The 18636-nt window shown below is 44.8% G+C and overlaps 1 protein-coding gene across 1 annotated transcript in view; it reads left to right on the forward strand.

The window, feature by feature from the left end:
- Positions 1–851: 851 nt before the first annotated feature.
- The window catches only part of LOC126404585 (cytochrome P450 26B1), a 40646-nt gene continuing 22861 nt past the window's right edge, over positions 852–18636 (forward strand). The window contains exon 1 of the mRNA XM_050067934.1: positions 852–2138. Coding sequence (XP_049923891.1) covers positions 1935–2138 — 204 coding nt within the window. The 5' untranslated portion in view covers positions 852–1934. The remainder of the gene's footprint in view (positions 2139–18636) is intronic.

Consider the following 18636-nt stretch of genomic DNA (forward strand, 5'->3'; position numbering starts at 1 on the left):
ACCGCTGAGGAGTTCTGAATCATTTCTGACACAGTGAAACCAACATTTCCGCTCCTCCAGGCTGATTTTAGCCATTTGGCACAGACTCATTCTGGAAACAAATGATGCCAGTTCCGGTCTGAGGTCCGCGATTGGCGTCCCGTGATGCACCGGGAACAAGCACGTGACAAAACACGAAGATGCGGAGCGGGAGACGCGGCAGAAAAACTACAAACGTGCGCCAAAGGGCGTGCGTAAAAGCGCGCGTCTTAAATCCCTGGAAAGTTTGGAGCGATCTCTTTTGTTTTTTTTAACTGCAGTGGGATTTGTTATTGATTCTAATTGAGTCTAATGCTTCTACTAGCTGGTAAAAATTAGGTGACATTAATCCCGACGTGCGCGCGGCGCTGCTTCAGTCTGCAGGTGATTAGTTCAGGAGTGCGCACGTACTGCACGGAGACAGAAGTCATAAAAGTAACTCCAAGCCCCGCTTCTCTCTCCTTCCCTCTCCCTCTGTTTCTCTCTGGTTGGCGCTCGGCCAGCTCCAGCACGCTCCAAGCCTCCTCTCCTCTTGCGCCGCTTGCCGCTCACTTTACACCACCCCTCCTTCTGAGAGGAGAGAGGAGGGGAGGGGAAAGGGGAGGAGGAGGGGGTCCTCCAGGAGCTGAAAGAGGTGGAGCAGAGGGGAGGGATGGAGGGAGGAAGGGGGGAGAGGAGGAGGAGGAGGAGGGGAGTCTCTCTCGCTCTGTAGCCGGCGCTGGATTGAGGTGGGGTGGGGTTGGAGGGGGGCGACGGGAGCCCTTGGCCGCCTATTCGCCTTCCAGTTGCCTCCGCACTATATAAACACTCATTGGTGCCTCTGGCTTGACGCACACACACACACACACACACGTACACACACACGCACACACACTGAGGGTGACTTGTATAGGCAGCCAGAGAGAGAGAGGAGAGGAGAGAGAGGAGCGCTCTCAGAAACAGAAAGGTACACAGAGAAGAGAGTGGACGACAGAAAGTAAGAGAAGGAGAAAGAGGACGGTGGCTCCTGAGCATCTCCTGCGCACCTTTTCATTCCTGCACGCTCACGGATCTTAAAAAGTCTACACTTTATCTTCCTCGTGTTTGCTCCAGAGAGAGATTACAACTTCTGTAAAGAGGCTTTTGTTGTTTCTTTTTTCTTTCTAATTTTTTTTGGAGTTGAGAGAGACGCGATTCCTGGAAGACTTTTCGTTCATTTTTTCCCCCCCAAACCAAGTCTTTCCATCCCTCGAGAAGTTTTAAAAAGTAAAGCCCTTGTTAGTTCCAGGGCTCGGCTTCACTTTTTCCACGTGTCCCACGGTGTCCCAGCTCCTGACATAAACGTGTCACCTTGAGATTTTTTGCTTGCCTTCAAGTCTCAGACTCTAAAAGAAAAAAAAAACCTTCATTTTATGTCACTGACCCACAAACGAGACCAAAGATGAGATTTCAAACATCAGGACAGTCCCCAGTCTTGTGTGGTTGTTGTTCGAAATGCTTAAATCATTAAAACAAAGTGCGTTTTAATGGTTTTATTTTTCCACTCTACAAGCTGAGGTGTGATAGTGAAGATACGGGGAGCCGGGCAGCGCTGCTCACCTGTAGCATCTCCTCCGCTCAGCCGACACTTTGATTTGCACTTTTTACGCACAGAAACGCCACTTTGTGACTATTTGAAGAAAGAGATCACATCTATCTGACAGAAAGAAGCGCACTCCACACAGTTCATTCATTCTGAAGTCACAGCCGCCACGGCTTTGGAGTGCGTAAAGGAGCATTGCGCTTTTACGCAAAAAAACTTGAAACTCCAACTTTAAAACAACCACAGGGATCCAGAGCTGCTCGTTTTTGTCACAAATACTAAGTTTAAAGAAACTTCCAGCAGCTTTTTCAGAGGCGTCCAGAGCTCCAGAGAGACCGCCGGGCTCTCCATCACCATGCTGTTCGATACTTTCGACCTCGTCTCGGCTCTGGCCACACTGGCCGCCTGCCTGGTGTCCATGGCCCTGCTCCTCGCCGTCTCCCAGCAGCTGTGGCAGCTCCGGTGGACGGCCACGCGGGATAAAAACTGCAAGCTGCCCATGCCCAAAGGATCCATGGGCTTCCCCTTCATCGGCGAGACCTGCCACTGGCTCCTGCAGGTAAGCGCGCCCTCAGGGCGGGGAGGGGGGGATCGGTGGAGCGAGACACGGTGTCTGGGTCAGCGCGGGTCCCGGTGTCTGCACGGGCACGGAGTAGGAATTTATCCGTGTGTGATGAAATCACTCTGATCTATTTCTTTATTTGATTCTTCAACACTTTCTCTTTAATTTAGCGCTCTGAGTTCATTCATCGCGCTTTTAAAAAGTGTGTTTTAACTGTGTGCGCTCCTTTAACGGATCTCTGTCTGCAATATCAAGTTACTAATGATGAGTTAGTCTGCAGCGGGATGGTGGTGATCCTGATTTTGACTAGCAGGGAGCATTTTAACCACAGATATTGCTGCTTTTTCATAGATTTTGCCACATGCGCTGCGTGCGCTCCAGCCAGTGATGCTCACAAAGCAAATACTCGTATTTCCCTCATCATATTAGAACTTTTATCAATTTGGCTCAACATCTCCTGATGCGCACTGTAAAACCAGCTCATAGAGTGTCACCTCGGCGCGTGTAATCTCTATTTTCATGCGTAATGTGTGTCTTTAGGTTCATTTAAACTGTTTCATCCTCATCTCCTGCACACAGAGCGACTCCAGTCCGCGCGCAGCCGCCGGCAGCGACACACACACGCGAGCATCAAAGACCTTCACTTCACTTTTGATTAGTTTATAACCCTGCAATCTCTCTCTCCCACTCTACTGTGGCTCCATCAGGCGATCACATCAGTTTGTTGTTTTATTATCTCAGACGGGAGCGTGTCGGGTCAGCCAACCGCGGCGCGACTTTCCCTGCGCGGAGGGGTCGAGCTGCAGTCAGGCTGATAGGCTATCGATCATATCTGATACGCTGCTGGCAATTAGTGCCGGCGGGTGTGTCTGCGCGGAGGGCAAATAGAGACTGGAATATAAAGCCTCACTATCACGTCATGAGCTCACATTAATGCTTAATATGCAGAAAATGACAAGAATGTGGGGATTACTCGGGAAAGTTTGCGCGGAGGGAGGGGAGGAGAGGGGAGCTGTGCACACCTCGCACTCCCTCCTGTCTTCTCCTGAGTCCAGACGCTGCAGCTCCTGCATACTCATCCTGGCTGCATCCAAAGTTCCCAGCATGCTGCATGTTTCAGAAATCACTCTAAAAAAATTCATCCTCTTACAAGGTGACGGAGTGTAAAGTTGCAGAAATCCTCAAACATGCACGTGTAGCTGTGACTTTTTGAAGCTCTCAGAGAAGGATATGGATCATGTATCGGTGACACGCTTCACTCATCCACCTTTATGCCTCCAAACTTGAGGTAGTGATCTTGTACAAAGTGTTTGCTCCCGATCAATCAGCCCCACGGTCCTCTCTGTGCAGGAGGAACTATGCATGAGTCTGAACCTGTGTGTAACCTTAATGTTCAGAGCCAGAGAAGGAGACTTTTATCAGCTGAGGACTTGCAGTTTGACCCCAGTCCTGCTACTCAGCGTGAACTGATGGCTCCCAGGAGCACGCTGACAGACAGAGGTTGGGGGTGTGTGGAGGAGAACGAATAAAAAAAGTAAGAGGGAGATAAAATGTAAAACCTTAAAGAGGGGGAGAAAAGCAAAGCAGGGGTTCGACGAGCGGAGGCACGTTGGCCGTGTGCGGGGCTTGAACTCGCGGTGCTCCTCTCCGTTACATCTGACACCGAGTGAGACGCGTTCCCGGAATGCAACCGAGGACCACGGCCAAGTTTATGGTGAGGGGAGGGGGTGGAGTAATGTCAGTCAGATAGAGGAATGAAAGGCTGAGTGTGCCTATACTTATGAGGACCAAATGTCCCTACAAGCGGAGCGAAACCTGGCAGAAGCTTTGGTCCTTTGACCTAATCTCAAAGTCAAAGTTGATGCAGTCGATGAAATGCCTCATGAATACTGTTAAACTGTATGTATGAGAGAGACCGAGATGCTGGGCTGCAGCCTAACCCTCATGTGCACTGTGGGCAAAGTGAGACGGACAGAGATGGAGATCTGATGGGACCTTCTTGCCCAGATGCTGTTTAATGTCTCAGCTACTGGTCTGCTGCTTGATTGCTCGCGGAGACGACATGTCAGACGTGCTCAGAGACAAGTCGTCTCTCTGCGACAGAAAAGAGCTCCGAATGTGCCAAGAACTGAGGCGCACACAGCTTTTGATTAAGTTCAAGAAATTAAGAGAAGAAGTGGCAGATGTTGGGTTTTTGTTGCTACATGGTCTTGATTAAGAGTGTCAGAACAGAGGAACACAGCTGCGCACGGTGCATGTCATTTATTTTAGCATTTGATGAAGAGATAAGAAGTTCTTGAGTTATGCTTTCATGTCAAATACAGCGCCGAACCAAGTCTTACAAACACTGTTTTTGAGTCAAGATCTCCTTTATGAAACTTAAACGGCTGTTCTACCAAACTCACAGAGATTCAGACACAAACTTTAGGTTGATGTTGAACTGGTTAGCAAACCATCATTATTCATTTGGAGTCATGATTGTGTCCACCTGATGAATTTAAGTCCCATTTTCACTCTCTTTTTGCTCCGATTTTGGTCTCCACCAACTCCTGAGAAAAACAGCTGCTAAATGCTCCACTATGTTCACCAGCTAAGCGCTAACTTTGTCTATTTATTGTTTGGTGTTGAGCAGGTAACGTACAGTGTGTTTTTAAAGCTGCTGCGGCTGAAAACGCCGCCGCAAGAGTGAACCAAAACAGTAAAGTTGTGGGCGGGAGACAAGCGACATCTTTCATATTGTCACATTGTTTTCACAAAGAAATACTGAGTACAACTGCTTTACTGGAGGGTAATGAAAAGTAGCTAAACATTGTGTGTTTGTATGTGTGAATGAGCGATATGTGCATAAATTCTTTGGATGAACGGCCAAAAATCCATTTAAAGGAGCAGTGTGTAAGATTTCGGGGGATTTAGTGGCCCCTAGAGGTGAGGATGGCAAAATGCAACCAGCTGAAACTTCTCCTGGTTAGAATTCCTTCACTGTTCATTGTTCAGCAGTTTAACGTTACAAATCGGTGTTTTGGCAGCGCTGTTGCCGCAGAGGGGGAGCTAAATATGGTAGCTGACGTGAAAATGAAAATTGCCCCATCTAGAGCCAGTGTTTGGTTTGTCCGTTCTGGGCTACTGTAGAAATATGGCCTAGCAACATGGCGCACTTCGTGGACGAGGACCTGCTATATATAAATAGATATAAACGTCTCATTCTCAGGTAACAAATACACAACAATTCTTAGTTTCAGGTGTTATACACTAAAGAAGACACACTTATTGCATTATATTCTATTTCAGCCAACATATGTCCCTAAATCTTACACACTGGGACTTTAAATACGTTAAAGTTTCATCACCTTCTTTTTTCTTTACTCTCGTTTTCTTTTGCTCTTTTACTCCTGCTCCTCTTTTCTCTTAACGTCTCCTCCAGATCTCCGACATACTTTCTGTCTGAATGTGAGTACATATACATACAGTTTATTTTTAACTCGACACGCGGCAGTAGAAGAACATTTTTGTGACATATCCATTTTAAAGCGTTCTGCAGTCCAAAAAAAAAGTTTTACGGTCACTCTGCCAAAGACCTGTCTGCTCTCATTAGGAGCTGGAGCTTTCTGAAGGGACGGTGCCAAGCAGGAGCGTTACTACCTCGCAGACACACACACACACACACACACACATGTACTGAAACACTACCTACATGGTGCAGATTCATGCATATGTCGAGATAAACACCGATACACCAGTATGCTCTCCATACACACGTTTAAACACAAAGCATGGACGACCACACGCACTCTCATTCATTTAAATGTTTACAGTCATAATGTTATTTATGAACACAAACATGAATCCACACATTATCATGTTTTCATGACTTTTATGGATATTTTTATAAACTACACCAGATGGAAATTGACGGCACTTTTATTTTTATTTTTCCAGAGAAACGCTGTAAATTTCAACAAAATGTTCACAAGTCAGTTTAAGTCATTTTGTCAAGGGTGTGGTTGTCACACTATTTTCAGCAACGTACCAAATATGACATATTTTTTCAGCTACGTACCCGCTGACCTATGCAAATATAAAGAGGTTCGATAATAATGAGGTGAAGCCCTTTAAACATTCTTCCTGATGGACTACTGATGTTTTTTGTTGGTCCTGATTTGGCTTTCGTTTTCACGTCGTTCGGCGGGTTTTCAGCTGTATTGCTGATGTTTAAATGACAAATCGATTTTCTTGATTTTCGTCTTTCATTCAATATTATAATGATTAATGACTGTATTGTAAATAGGAATACTGAATATAAAATGTGGTTTGCGTTATTTATGTAACTTATTATAGTATAATTATCTTAGGATTTATGCATGACTGATATAATCAAGATTTTCTCATGCCCTGTTTATACGTTTTCTTTTGAGAAGAAATGCACCAAAACTTTGTAAATATCCCACATAATCATGAGCCAGTAATTCATACATAACTTGCGTATTTTGGAAGGCTGCGATCACGTAAACAGTGCGCTGATAGGAGTAAAAGAGGAATCGGTCCCGAGTGGTCCACCTATAAAGCCAGGCTGGGGTGGTGGATGGGTCACAAAACATAGGACTTTTCGTCAGGAGACCGGTGTTCGGAACCACGTGAACTTTGAGTCATTTAAAGGTATGCTGTCACCCTGATTCTTTTCGTGAACCTAACAACAGTAACTTGCCTAAACCTTAAGACGGCTAACCACACTCTTTTCCTTAACGTAACCACAATATCTAATGTGTAGGATATCATATGAATCCTTGTACGAGGTTACGTTGATTACATTAACATTTAATCAAACTCTCATGTACCTCCTGCAGTACTCCAAAGAAACCCTAGGGGGTACCTGTGTCCCTATTTGACAAACCAATGTAGGGGGTTACATTAATTGCGCAAAAGTTAAAGTTATGGACACTTTTTTTGTTTAAAAAACTGCTCTCGTCCATAAATTTTGAAATTATTCAGACACAAAGCAGCAAATAAAATGCCTTCAATAGGGTCGAAACACGTCGCTATTTACAGAATACGTGCTTAAGATTTGCTGGATTTGAAAAATTTAACTCAAACACAATACTGGAACTTCTTTGCCAAGAACTAGCTACAAATTAAATTTCAAACTGGAAAACAAAAGTGGTTCCTAAACAGCAACATGCAAACTTAACGTTATTCACCAAAATAGCATAAAATATTTTACGTGCTGAAAATTAAAGTAGTTACCTTGTGCTTCCACTTGGGGTCACCAAAGAGCAAAGTTCCCATACGTGGTTTTGAATTAACTGACTGTTTAGATGTGAAATTAAAAATGTTTGGATTATGAACAGCTTAAATACAGTGTTATAGGATTTCTGGGTAATGAAGTTCTTTAAACGTCCAAAAAAAGTTAACTTTTCTGCCCTTCTAGAACGCAAATTTGTGAATCCTAGGACAGCGAAGGAATGACCCGCCCTACTCGCCCTATGACTGGCTAGCATTCGCTGCCTTCGTTGGTTGGATTGGCTAGCTTTAGGTAAGAGGAGTGGGATTGGTTAGGGTAAGAAGGGTAAGCCAATCAGAGGCAGAGTAAGGCAGGACATTCCTTCGCTCGTCACATATTAACGTTTGGTCATGGACTTTCCACGTCCACATACGACGTGCAAGGTACCCTGGGTGCGTTGGTTGTTGACGTTCTGGGACACTGTGTCAAGTTCTGCCTGTTACATGCATTGTCATCTTTCAAGATACATTTCTGTTTTCACAGGAAATAAACGCACTACGTCGGTACAACACCGCAAATTGACTTTTTTTTTTCCCCTTTCAGCAATGAACGCACATGGTTGGGTTTAGGAATAAAGAACAGGGTTTGGCTTTAGAGTCTCACCGGACACAAACACCACTCTCTGAGGTGAAAGTCCACCCTACTCAGACTTTTTGCTGCCTTAACTCTCATCCTTGTCTTGCCGCGTTTCCCCCCTGATGCCCCCAGGCGGCGATGAACTATAATGGCAATCGGCCGCGTATCATGCCAACATTAAAGGATGCCCTTTTTTTTGTTGGTTTCTGACGCCACAAGTCGTCGACTTCGGAGTGAGACTGGGGTCAATATTCGTGGGGAGGACAGCACAGAGCGTGTCTGTCAGAATCAATATCGACACACAGACTGATGCTTTTCTCAGTCAGCAAGCAAGCCTATCACTTATTCTGGATACAGCTTCTCCTGGTCTGGTGCTGATACCTAGCGCACACACACACACACACACACACACACACACACACACACACACACACACACACACAAATACATACGCATGCAGTGCAGACAGGCTGGACTGAATCTGGGTCAGACCAGAGGAAATGAACACATGGCAGAGACACTCAGACTGTACTGTGTGTATGTGTGATTTAAGTTTGTGAATGAGCCTGAGCCAGAAAGAGCGACACACACGCGCACACACACACACACACACACACACACACACAGAAGATTTCTGTGTTGTCAGTAGGCAAATTTGGTCTTCAGCAGTTTGAACAAACTTTAGCTTCAGTGCATCACATACACATGCATATACACTGTACACACACACACACACACACACACACACACACACACACTAATGCGTTGTCCTTCTGTCTGCCAGCCTGTCTTCTTGTCTCTGTCTTTTGCAGTGATGAAGTGTAAATGATGGTGGGCAGAGTAATAACAGTCCTGCAGACCAAACACTCTCTCATCTCACACAGTGATGACAGCTCTCTCTCCGTCTTCCTCCCTCTTCTCCTCTTCCTCCTCTACACCTGTCCTGCTGCCTCCTGCTCCTTCTGGTAGCACTTTCACAAACCAAATCCCTCAACATTCAACACGCAGTTAGGGATCCAGCCATGGTAATGATTTCTTTTTAAGGGTGAATCCATCCTTTAATCTCCATCTGTCCCTCGTGGCACACTCGTGGTGCCTTCAAGTGCGGTTGTCTTTGCCAGAACAGTCAATTTGAGCAACCATCTAATGTGGTTTTCAGAACTTTGCTGGTGGAAAGTTTCTGAGAGCTTCAAGTTTTGATGTAAACATTAACATAAGTTTGTAATATTTAAAAGTAAAAAACACAAAATCATTCATAAGTTCTGGTCGTTAGTCACGTAGCAACGTTGTTCTCAAGAGCTAAACCACTTAAATGCTTTCCGTATCCAAAATACAAAGTCAGAAGTTGCGTTTGGAGGCAGCTGTGTTTCCCGTTGTGCTGCAGGAAGCTCACGGGTCATAATGTAAACTTGTCAGACAAAAATAAAAAACCTGCCATGTTTGTTGGCAGCGTCACAACTGGCTAACTTCAAGTGTTTGGCGCTGCAAACGTGCACTTGCATGTTTTAGCATTTCGTCAACATACTGAGTATGAAAACTTGGCAGTTTCAAACATAGCTCAGTGGTGTGAGGAAATGATGTGGACACCCAAAATAAAAACACCTGTCACTGCCCTTTAACATTTCCAAAAATCCCTGGAATCACATATTTCTGACTTTTTTTTGCAGCCTGTCGTCGTCTCTGTTCAGATTTCCATTGTTAACCAACTCAGAACTTCAGGATCATGTGTCAGTTTAAGCATTTCAGAAACTTTTGATTTTATGGTGAGAGCTTCCAACAAACTAACAAGAAATCAGCTGACAAAGGATCTGAGTCCAGAAACTACAGTTGGGATTTCCGGTTTTGCTGGTACAGGCTTAAACCAGTTTGACTGAATGCAAACCAGCAGTCACTAAGACACGTTATGGCAAATTAAAAAAGTAGCCTACTGTATGTCAGTAACCTGTGCAGAAGGCGTAATGGCGTGGAATCAGGTAACAGAGGTAAAATTCATTGTGGATGGAGAGCTCTGATGTGATAGTTGGACACGCATTGACTGTGGGAGCTGCTGCTCAGTCAAGTGTGGCATTCGGTATATTGGTCCGCTCAGGTGTTTGGCTTAATATCAAACTGGTTTCAAAATGTTTACATCGACCAAACCTGACCGAAAACCTGCTCTTATGGTGACCTGCTCTGTTACTCACAAACCCTTTACGCTGCCTCTTTAAGGTGGGAATTTCACACTGTTATTCCGCCTCACTGTTCTGTATAAAAGGTGAAATTGCGGGATGGGGGGACAGAATTGCCTCGTCTTCAAGCTTCACAGGGAGATTTAAAAAGCAACTAATAGCAGTTAGCGCCTAACTCAAAGAGGAAGAACAGCGGCCAAAGATGTTCGCAAATTGAGAAAAGAGTGATGTGAGGGAGCTCCTTACCCTCTGAGCAGAGGACGAGATCGACCGCCATATAACAGGGGCAGGAAATGATTGTTTATGCCATGTTATGCCATTGTTATGGATTAAAAAGGGCTGCCAATGCGTATATTACATGTCACGCTAGAGATTGGTGCTGTTGTCATGTCCATCATGTCTCTTTTGCTTCTGCTGGTGACGGCATGCTGTCTAAAATCACACACTGGAGCGGCATGATGCCACCGTTGTTTGGAAGGCCTTGGTGGCACGATCTCGGTGTAAAAACGGCTACAGACTCTCCACGATATCAAAGCCCACTTGTTACGAGTGTGAACCGTGGTTGAAGTCTTCCTTTATATCCTGAAACTGTTTTCCAGCCGAAGACAACCCTTCTGCTCTACAGCACATGTGGGACCTTTTGTTTTTAGGTGGATTGTGCCTTTAACCAGCTCAGACAGAGCGGGGATTGTGAAGGCCTGGTGGCTTCATCTATAGTAAGGTTCCATTACTGCGGTCCAGCCCGCTGTGTGCTGCATAGCTGCGGTTACACAGTCCTAACACACACACACACACACGGTAGATGGAAATACTATGAGTATATAAGCACATCACATGCAGCAGACGCACATATAGAGTACGTAGCATGCACACAGCTAGACAAACACGCACACGTGCACAGCAGAGTGTGAGCGCAGACAGATCATATTACAAAACCAAATAATTAACTTTCTTTCTTTCTTTCTTTCTTTCTTTCTTCCGTTCTTTCTTTCTTTCTTTCTTTCTTTCTTTCTTTCTTCGAGAGTGGCAGGGAACTGGCAAGTGTGTGTTTGTTGGGTGAGAGATACATAGTTCATTGAGCGGGCACAAGGGACAGCCCGTTATGTGTGTGTGTGTGTAACAGTGTTAACATTCAAGGCAGGACCCTTGAACCTCCAAGGACTCTTCCTCTCACAACCCTCTAACCTTTTTTCAAGCTTCTCTCCATCTTTATTTTGCTCATCGCTCTTATTTTCGTCCCATTTTTATTCAATTTATTGACGGAAAATCAAGTGCGAGGCATATTTGTGTTATTTTTGTGCGTTGAATTTAATGTTTAAATCTTGTATTTAACCTTTGCGTTTTCGCGTTATCGTATTATCTGTCCACACCGGCTTCTCTCCTGTCGCTCTATTTTTTTTCTCGTTTTCTTCTTTGCACTTCTTCGGTCCTTTCTAACTCTCCCCTCGTCTCGCGTCTCTTTTTTCGGCATCTATCTTTTCTCTACTCCGTCTTCCTTTTATAGCCGCCTCCTCGCCTCTCTCTGCGTTCTCCCGTCCTCCTGCGCTCAGAAATGACGCAGACATATGCTGTAGCTTTATCGCAAAATAAATACAGCGTCAAAAGTACCTGAATCTATTTTTTTTTATTGGTAGAAGCATCACTCTCCATCTCGCCTTTATCTTCCTCCCTCTTCTTCTTCTCCTCCATCCATCCATCCCTGCCTTCCTCCTCCTCCTCCTCTTGTTCAGATTAGCAGGAGGTGCTGGCAGCGGTCTCCCTTGCCCCTTCTTTCACCCCGAGAACACACTGCTCCCTCCTCCAAACACTCTTGTCCTGGGCCGAGTTTAGAGCACAATGTTAAGCTGTCCCTCTCAATGAGTGCGTGTGTGAAAGAGAGCTTATGAACTTTGTGGATGTGGGTAAATACTAAGAATAAGACTGGAATTACTAATTTCTTTTTCTATTGTCAACAAATCCCACGAAATGACCAAAACCGACAATGCATTAGTCCGTCTCTGGACACTTCGGTGCGCTCGCTTCCAAACACAGTTTCTTCCTGTTGAAGAATAAAATCTCAAACGTGTGTTTTCATTTCTAAAAAAGGCAAAGTCATTTGGTAAAACAGCTGGGCACTGCAGTTTTTAGCAAAGGTTGTGCAAACAGGAGTAAATGGTGCACTTGTTGGGGGACTATTTTCAGCTGCGGATGAATACACACTTGTGGTTCTAACCTTTTCTTTGCCCCTCATTAAACACGACTCGTCAAGTTTCAAACCTGATATTACTTAACACCTTTTTACAATATTTTACAGTATTTTTTTTTACACAACTTAACTGTCAATGTTTACGTTAGCTTGTGATTTAGCTCACTGTTTTAACTGCGTATTTATTCACACATTTTCAGGGGTCAAAATTTCAAACCCTTGACCCATGACTTCAAGGATCCATGAAGAATCTCCATGACCAGACACAACGTATAAAACAAACACTGCTCCATCTCAAACATGCAGTACAATTGAAAAGTAGTAGCGTGGTGATTGCATAGGTACGGAAACTTTGGGATTCATGACCCTCCATTTTAAGTCGAAATATTTTTGTTTTTCCACACTAATGTTCAAACATATCAGATTCAGACTCTGTTAAAACATAATTGATGAAATTCTTGGATGAACGCAGGGAGAAAATTTAAATATATGCAGCTACAAAAAAATACATTTGCTGTTACGTTAGATTGCGTGGAAGGTTATTCGCAGAAAATTAATTTCATCATTACACTAATTTTCATGACTTTCTTCAAACCTTTTAAGGATTTAACTAATTCCATGACTTTCCCAGGTTTTCCAGACCTTGTTTATTACTTTTAGTTAACTGTTTCAGTGTCAAGTGTTTAAACATCTCTGCTCGCTTGCGAACGACTTTTCATTTTTCTTTTTTTTCTGTATTCAGATTGTTATTCAAATTTCAAATATCAATACAAATATTATCAAAAGTATAACTGTACATGTATTTGTTGAGTTTGTGTGTGTATTCGCTTGTAGCTGCAGTATGTGTGTGTGTGTGTGTGTGTGTGTGTGTGTGTGTGTGTGTCAGGGTATTAGCTGGGGTCCCAGGGTGAGTGCTTAGAGAGTTTTCAACAACCATAATCTCCCTTCCTATAATGTCCCCGGGTCAGGGGCCAACCCTCTCTCTCCGGCTCTCCCTCGTCTGCTCTCTCCCTCTCTCCCTCTCTATTCTCCTTGTTTTTTGGCTGAACTATCCGAAGCCCTTCTTCGTTAATCCGTCCTTTTTGAAGCGAGCACCCTTCCCATCTCCCCGCCTCCTCTGCCACGCTCTGCGCTCGCTTTCTCTCGCTCCGCTTTTGGCGCTCACCTCTTTGACACTCTCCCTTTCTCTGGTCTCCTTTTTCTTTTCTTCTCATTCTTTATCTCTCCTCTTCCTCTTCTTCTCTTTCTTTCCCGTCTTTCCTCCCTCTCATCCTGCTCTCTCATTTCCCCCTCTTTCGTCGTCTCCCTCTCTGTCCCTGTGATGCGGTGGCGTGACCGCAAAGGGACGGGGTTCATTGTCAAGTCGAGGACCTATCGCACCATTCAAACACACAATCACACACACACACACATATGAAAACTCACACACTGGTTCCTTGGTATCTCTGGCACCGGCTGAATGATTGACAGCTGAAAGGAAAGAAGGAATTCCCTCACAGCCTTTGACCTCGTTTCCTCTTTCTCGTCCTTCTCTGCTGCTGCTTTTCATTTTTAACCTTTATTCTACTTACAGTCCTCAACATTCACCCTCTCCTGACACATTCTGGCCCCGTCTTTGTGCCTCTGCACCGCCTTTCCCAAAAAAAAAATCAGTCAGTCAAACTGTGCCTCCTTTGAATTTCTGTATTTCTTTAGGTGACGCGTCTTTTCTTTGTTGCCATCCCGCCTGTTACCAAATACGTTGCTGTTTTCCAGACGCTGTTTTTCTGACGCGGGTGACACTTTCCTGTCGCTAATGATAACATTTGACTCACCTGCTCCTTCATGGCCATCACACCCCGCTGACAAAGATCGACCGATGCGTCACCGCGCGCCGTTCCATCATCGCCTTCCCCGTGTTAAAAGTTGCACTCGAAACAAACGGAACTGACGGCCGTCGTGCACAGACCCTCTGCACCTGCACCGAGAGGAAACAAGCAGTCAGTTCTCTGTTATCTCTCCGCTCCAGTTTGTTTAGTGTGATTGGTGATTTAGGGTTCGAGTAAATACAGAGGGCATCACAGGAATTACTTGATGACTGTGTGAAAGATTTGTTGAGTTACTACAAAATAAAATCGGAAAGTTTGGCTAATCAGTCGTCCAAGGTTGCAGGTTAGATCATAAGAGCTCTCAAAGCCGCAGTTAGGTTTCGATTGCCAGTCTAAACCCAGGCTGCATGTCAGATTAGACACTAGCGACCACGAGTACGATGAGACGGAGGCAGAAAATGGCGTCCCACAGCAAAGAGGGCGAGTGATGATTAAAGGAGATAAAGACAAGTAACTGCAGAGTGTCAGCCCTGGAGGTCAAAGGTTTCCTTTAAGAGTGAGGAAGACCTCGTTTTTCTCCAGGCGCCAGGTGGTGTACAGCATACGTCTTAAAATTCTGCGTGCTTTTTTACCACCAGCATTTACTTGTAGTTTTACTTTCAATACTCAAGTAGATTTAATACAATAAAATTACTTTTGACACTTTAACTCAAGTGATGTTCTAACAGACATTTTCTGTTAAGGTATCTCTACTTCGTGCTACAGGTGCATTAAAATATTTCAACCCACTGCACAGTTTTTAACGTGCTGTTTTTGTAACGCTAAGAAGGCGGAGAGCTTCAGGATACGTGCTGTTCTGGAGCCAGGGTGTTCTGGTCTTTATGCGTCTTCGTCTGCTGTGCGAGTTTATAAACGTGCTGTAATTTAAAGTGGAATGTATTTACGTCAATCGACAAGACATTTTTAAGTTGTAGATTGATTTTGCGGAACATTAAATCCAACTGGGAGATGACAAGATATTCGATAACCGATGGGCTGCAAACTTTAGCCACACAAAAATGTAATCTTCCTCCGTCTCTGCTCACTCCATTTCAAAATGCTCTCGTCCTCATATCATCGACTCCTTCTCCTCCTCTCCCTTTTTCATGCAAACTATCAGCAGGACACATCTGAGCCTCTTTGTTTCCCCACTTTGAAATGCTGTCAGTCATTTCCTGCTTCTGTTTTCCCATCAGCCTCTGGTTCTAGAAAACCCCTCTCCGCTCAGTCTAAGCGTCACCCCGATATTTCAGTTTTACAGCACTTTCCCTCCCTCTCCACACACACGCTGTCACCCCAGCTAGCCGGTGTGTGTGTGCGTGTGTGTGTGTGTGTGTGCTGGTCGAGCCGCGGCATTGATCTGAGTAAACATAATTAGCTGTGTTTTTTTGTCTTACCCTAATAAAAGAGTCATTTGTTGGACATTTCCACTGCGCTACAAAGAGGACATTTATAAGCCCGGGCCCGGGTTGCCCCCAGGCCAACCCCAACAGAACAGACGGGGGTATTTTTAGCACGGCCGGCGCGCTAGCTAGCTCTGCTCGGACAGCGTGTGTGTGAGAGGGGTGTGTGTTTGTAGAGAGAGTGAGAGAGAGGGGGGGGGGGGGGGGGACAAGNGGTATTTTTAGCACGGCCGGCGCGCTAGCTAGCTCTGCTCGGACAGCGTGTGTGTGAGAGGGGTGTGTGTTTGTAGAGAGAGTGAGAGAGGGGGGGGGGGGGGGGGGGGGGGGGGGACAAGAGGGAGATTTTATGAGATTTTCTGTGATCCTGGTGGCGTTTGTTAGACTTTTTTGAGTGTATGTGCGAATGTGTAATGAAAGGTTTTATGTGTGAGTGTTTGGATGGCGTGTGTGGAAAATCCTCACAGAACCCCCCCCTCCTCCTCCTCCTCCTCCTCCTCCTCCTCTCTCCCTCCTTTATTGAGGTTCTTGTAAAATATCTGATAAATCTCTGTTCAAAAAAATATAAAAGGGAGTCTGTGGAAGCTGACATCGCTGCTCACCACGGCGGCTGCATCCAGACTGCACACACACGAAATCTAAAGCAATACACTTTGGGAATATTCCCTCACTTTGTTACTAAACACTTTTCCTGACCCTTACTGGTGTGTGTGTAACCTTTAACCCCGACATAACCTTCATTTTACCTTTTTTCTTACCTCAACTGGGATCCTAAATCTTAACCTGCAGCGCTGTGCAGCATGTTACACCTAATGACGCCTCGGGGTCCAGTGTTCGTTGTTCTCAACCTGCCAGCGCCGCTTTTATTTTTTAACTCAAAGTGAACGAGGAGTTTTGGAGCGAGACGAACACAAAGTGGTAAAAAGTGGTTTTACAGGTTTTACAAAGGCAGGAAAAGTTGTATCTGCGACAAAGACGACGTTGTCATCGCATAAAGTTACCACGAGCCAGACTGCAGAGGAGTGAGGAAGCAGGAGACTTTGTGGTGTTGCTTGTTGCACGTAGAGCATCGTGGAGCCTCGATGCTCCTGATTTTGATATGGCCTGGGGCTTTTATTGCACATCAACCCCTTTGGTGGCTCCTTCCCCAGAGTAAACCCTCTCTAACACACACATTAAAGCAAGGGCATAGGTTTTATTTGAACTTTGGGGCGTCCTTCGCCAGACAATTCTGAGCATCAAACACTGAAATTCGTGGGCAATTTGTGGGTTGTGTTATAAAACGTATTGAACGTGTTATATTTAAGCGATAAGACAACATGGTTGCGTTGTGATCTTGCAAATTTCGTGGGGTTAATATGATTTTACTTCGACTAAACATGCTGGAGACACTTTTTAATTGTGCCGTTTTCATTTTTAGCAAAGAAATTTTGCACGTTAAACCTGTCTAATGACCCCTGACAACTGAAGTGAACAGGCAGGAATCATTTAAAATTGAATTCAATTTTAAAAAAGGGGGTTTCTATCTGGAAAAGAAAAAGATAATGGTGACCTCTTTGTTTTTGGCGAATAAACTTTGTTTTACATTGCAGCTGTTTATGCCATTATTAGGTAGTTGTAGTAGAATCCAAATAAAAGTCGAGTTAGATGAAAGCAGCATTTCAATATCGAACTGTTTCATAAGTCATTTAATTTGCAGACATCTTTGCAGTTAATTGTAGCGATGAAATTCAGCTTCAGAGACGTCACGGTAGCTTTAAATTCGCCGTACGTACACCACCTGCGTTCACAACAAGCTCAAAAATCATGTGAGGCTGCAGTTAAACAGGAAAAAAAAACGTGAGTGTTCCCGACACGCTTTCATTTCTGGCTTTGTTCAAAGATTATTCACATTAACAACCAGCGACTGCTGGAAAAAACTGAGTGGTTCCCCTTTACGTCCACATGCACACATCATTTTTGTGCCTCCACATGCAGCTCTCTTAGTTGCTAGGCAACACATCCACAAGAAAAAAAAAAGAAGCTTTAAAACTTTATGCCCTCCATCATTAAGAAAAACCTCTTTATGGTTTTCAGCTCACATCAGAGTTTGTTGCCTGTGACCTCGGCGGTAAAATCAGCCGTAATGTTGTGGTAGCAATTTTGGTTTCTGGGTCTTTTTTTTTTTTGCGAAACTGAGCGAGTGTTTACAGTGAAGGCTCCTCCGCTCTGCTGAAGTTTGGAGTGGAAGTGTGTTTCAGCCTGCGCAATCAGTGTGAAGCTGTGACGCCTGCGTCTCCGCGGCGACGTCTACGACTCGGTCTGTGTGTGTGCGCCGTGATCTCGTGTGCGGTTTTGTACGTGTTCTCCTGCAAGAGAAGTGTGGCGTCATTACATCACAACTTTTCCATGCTTGCTCTGTCTGTGTGTGCGTGTGTGTGTGTGTTTTGCCAAATTTTAGAGGGAGGGAGGGGGGGGGTGTACACTTCTCACCTTTTACGCTAAATGTCATCCAGACCACACCCCTGGCACACACACACTCTCTCACAAACGCACACACACACACACACACACACACACACACACACACACACACACAGACACACACACGGATTATTTTAGTGAAGGTTTTTTGTTAAATGCACAATTATTTTCCGGGGACTAAGACGGATGAAAACCATCAGCATCCTGCCAAAAATGTGTGTGTGTGAAAAGAAAATACAGAGAAATGGAAAGAGAAAATGTATGAAGAGATACACACATAATGCACGGAGCTGCAACCACACACACACACACACACACACACACACACACACACCAAAAAAAGTACACAATCGGCCCAATCTGATGCTGTATCTTGGAGTGTGAAAGGGAGCCTTGTCTGGCTGCCTGAGGAACTCCCTTCGAATTGGACTGTGTGTGTGTGTGTGTGTGTGTGTGTGTGTGTGTGTGTGAGCAGGCCTGCCAGGCAGACATACTAAACCACTCTACATCCATGTGGCAGCAAAATGTAGCTTGGAAAACAACCCCACTCTTACACGCACACACACCCTGAGGGCTCCAGA

Source organism: Epinephelus moara, chromosome 17 (assembly GCF_006386435.1).
Source record: "Epinephelus moara isolate mb chromosome 17, YSFRI_EMoa_1.0, whole genome shotgun sequence".
In the NCBI taxonomy this organism is placed as follows: Eukaryota; Metazoa; Chordata; class Actinopteri; order Perciformes; family Serranidae; genus Epinephelus; species Epinephelus moara.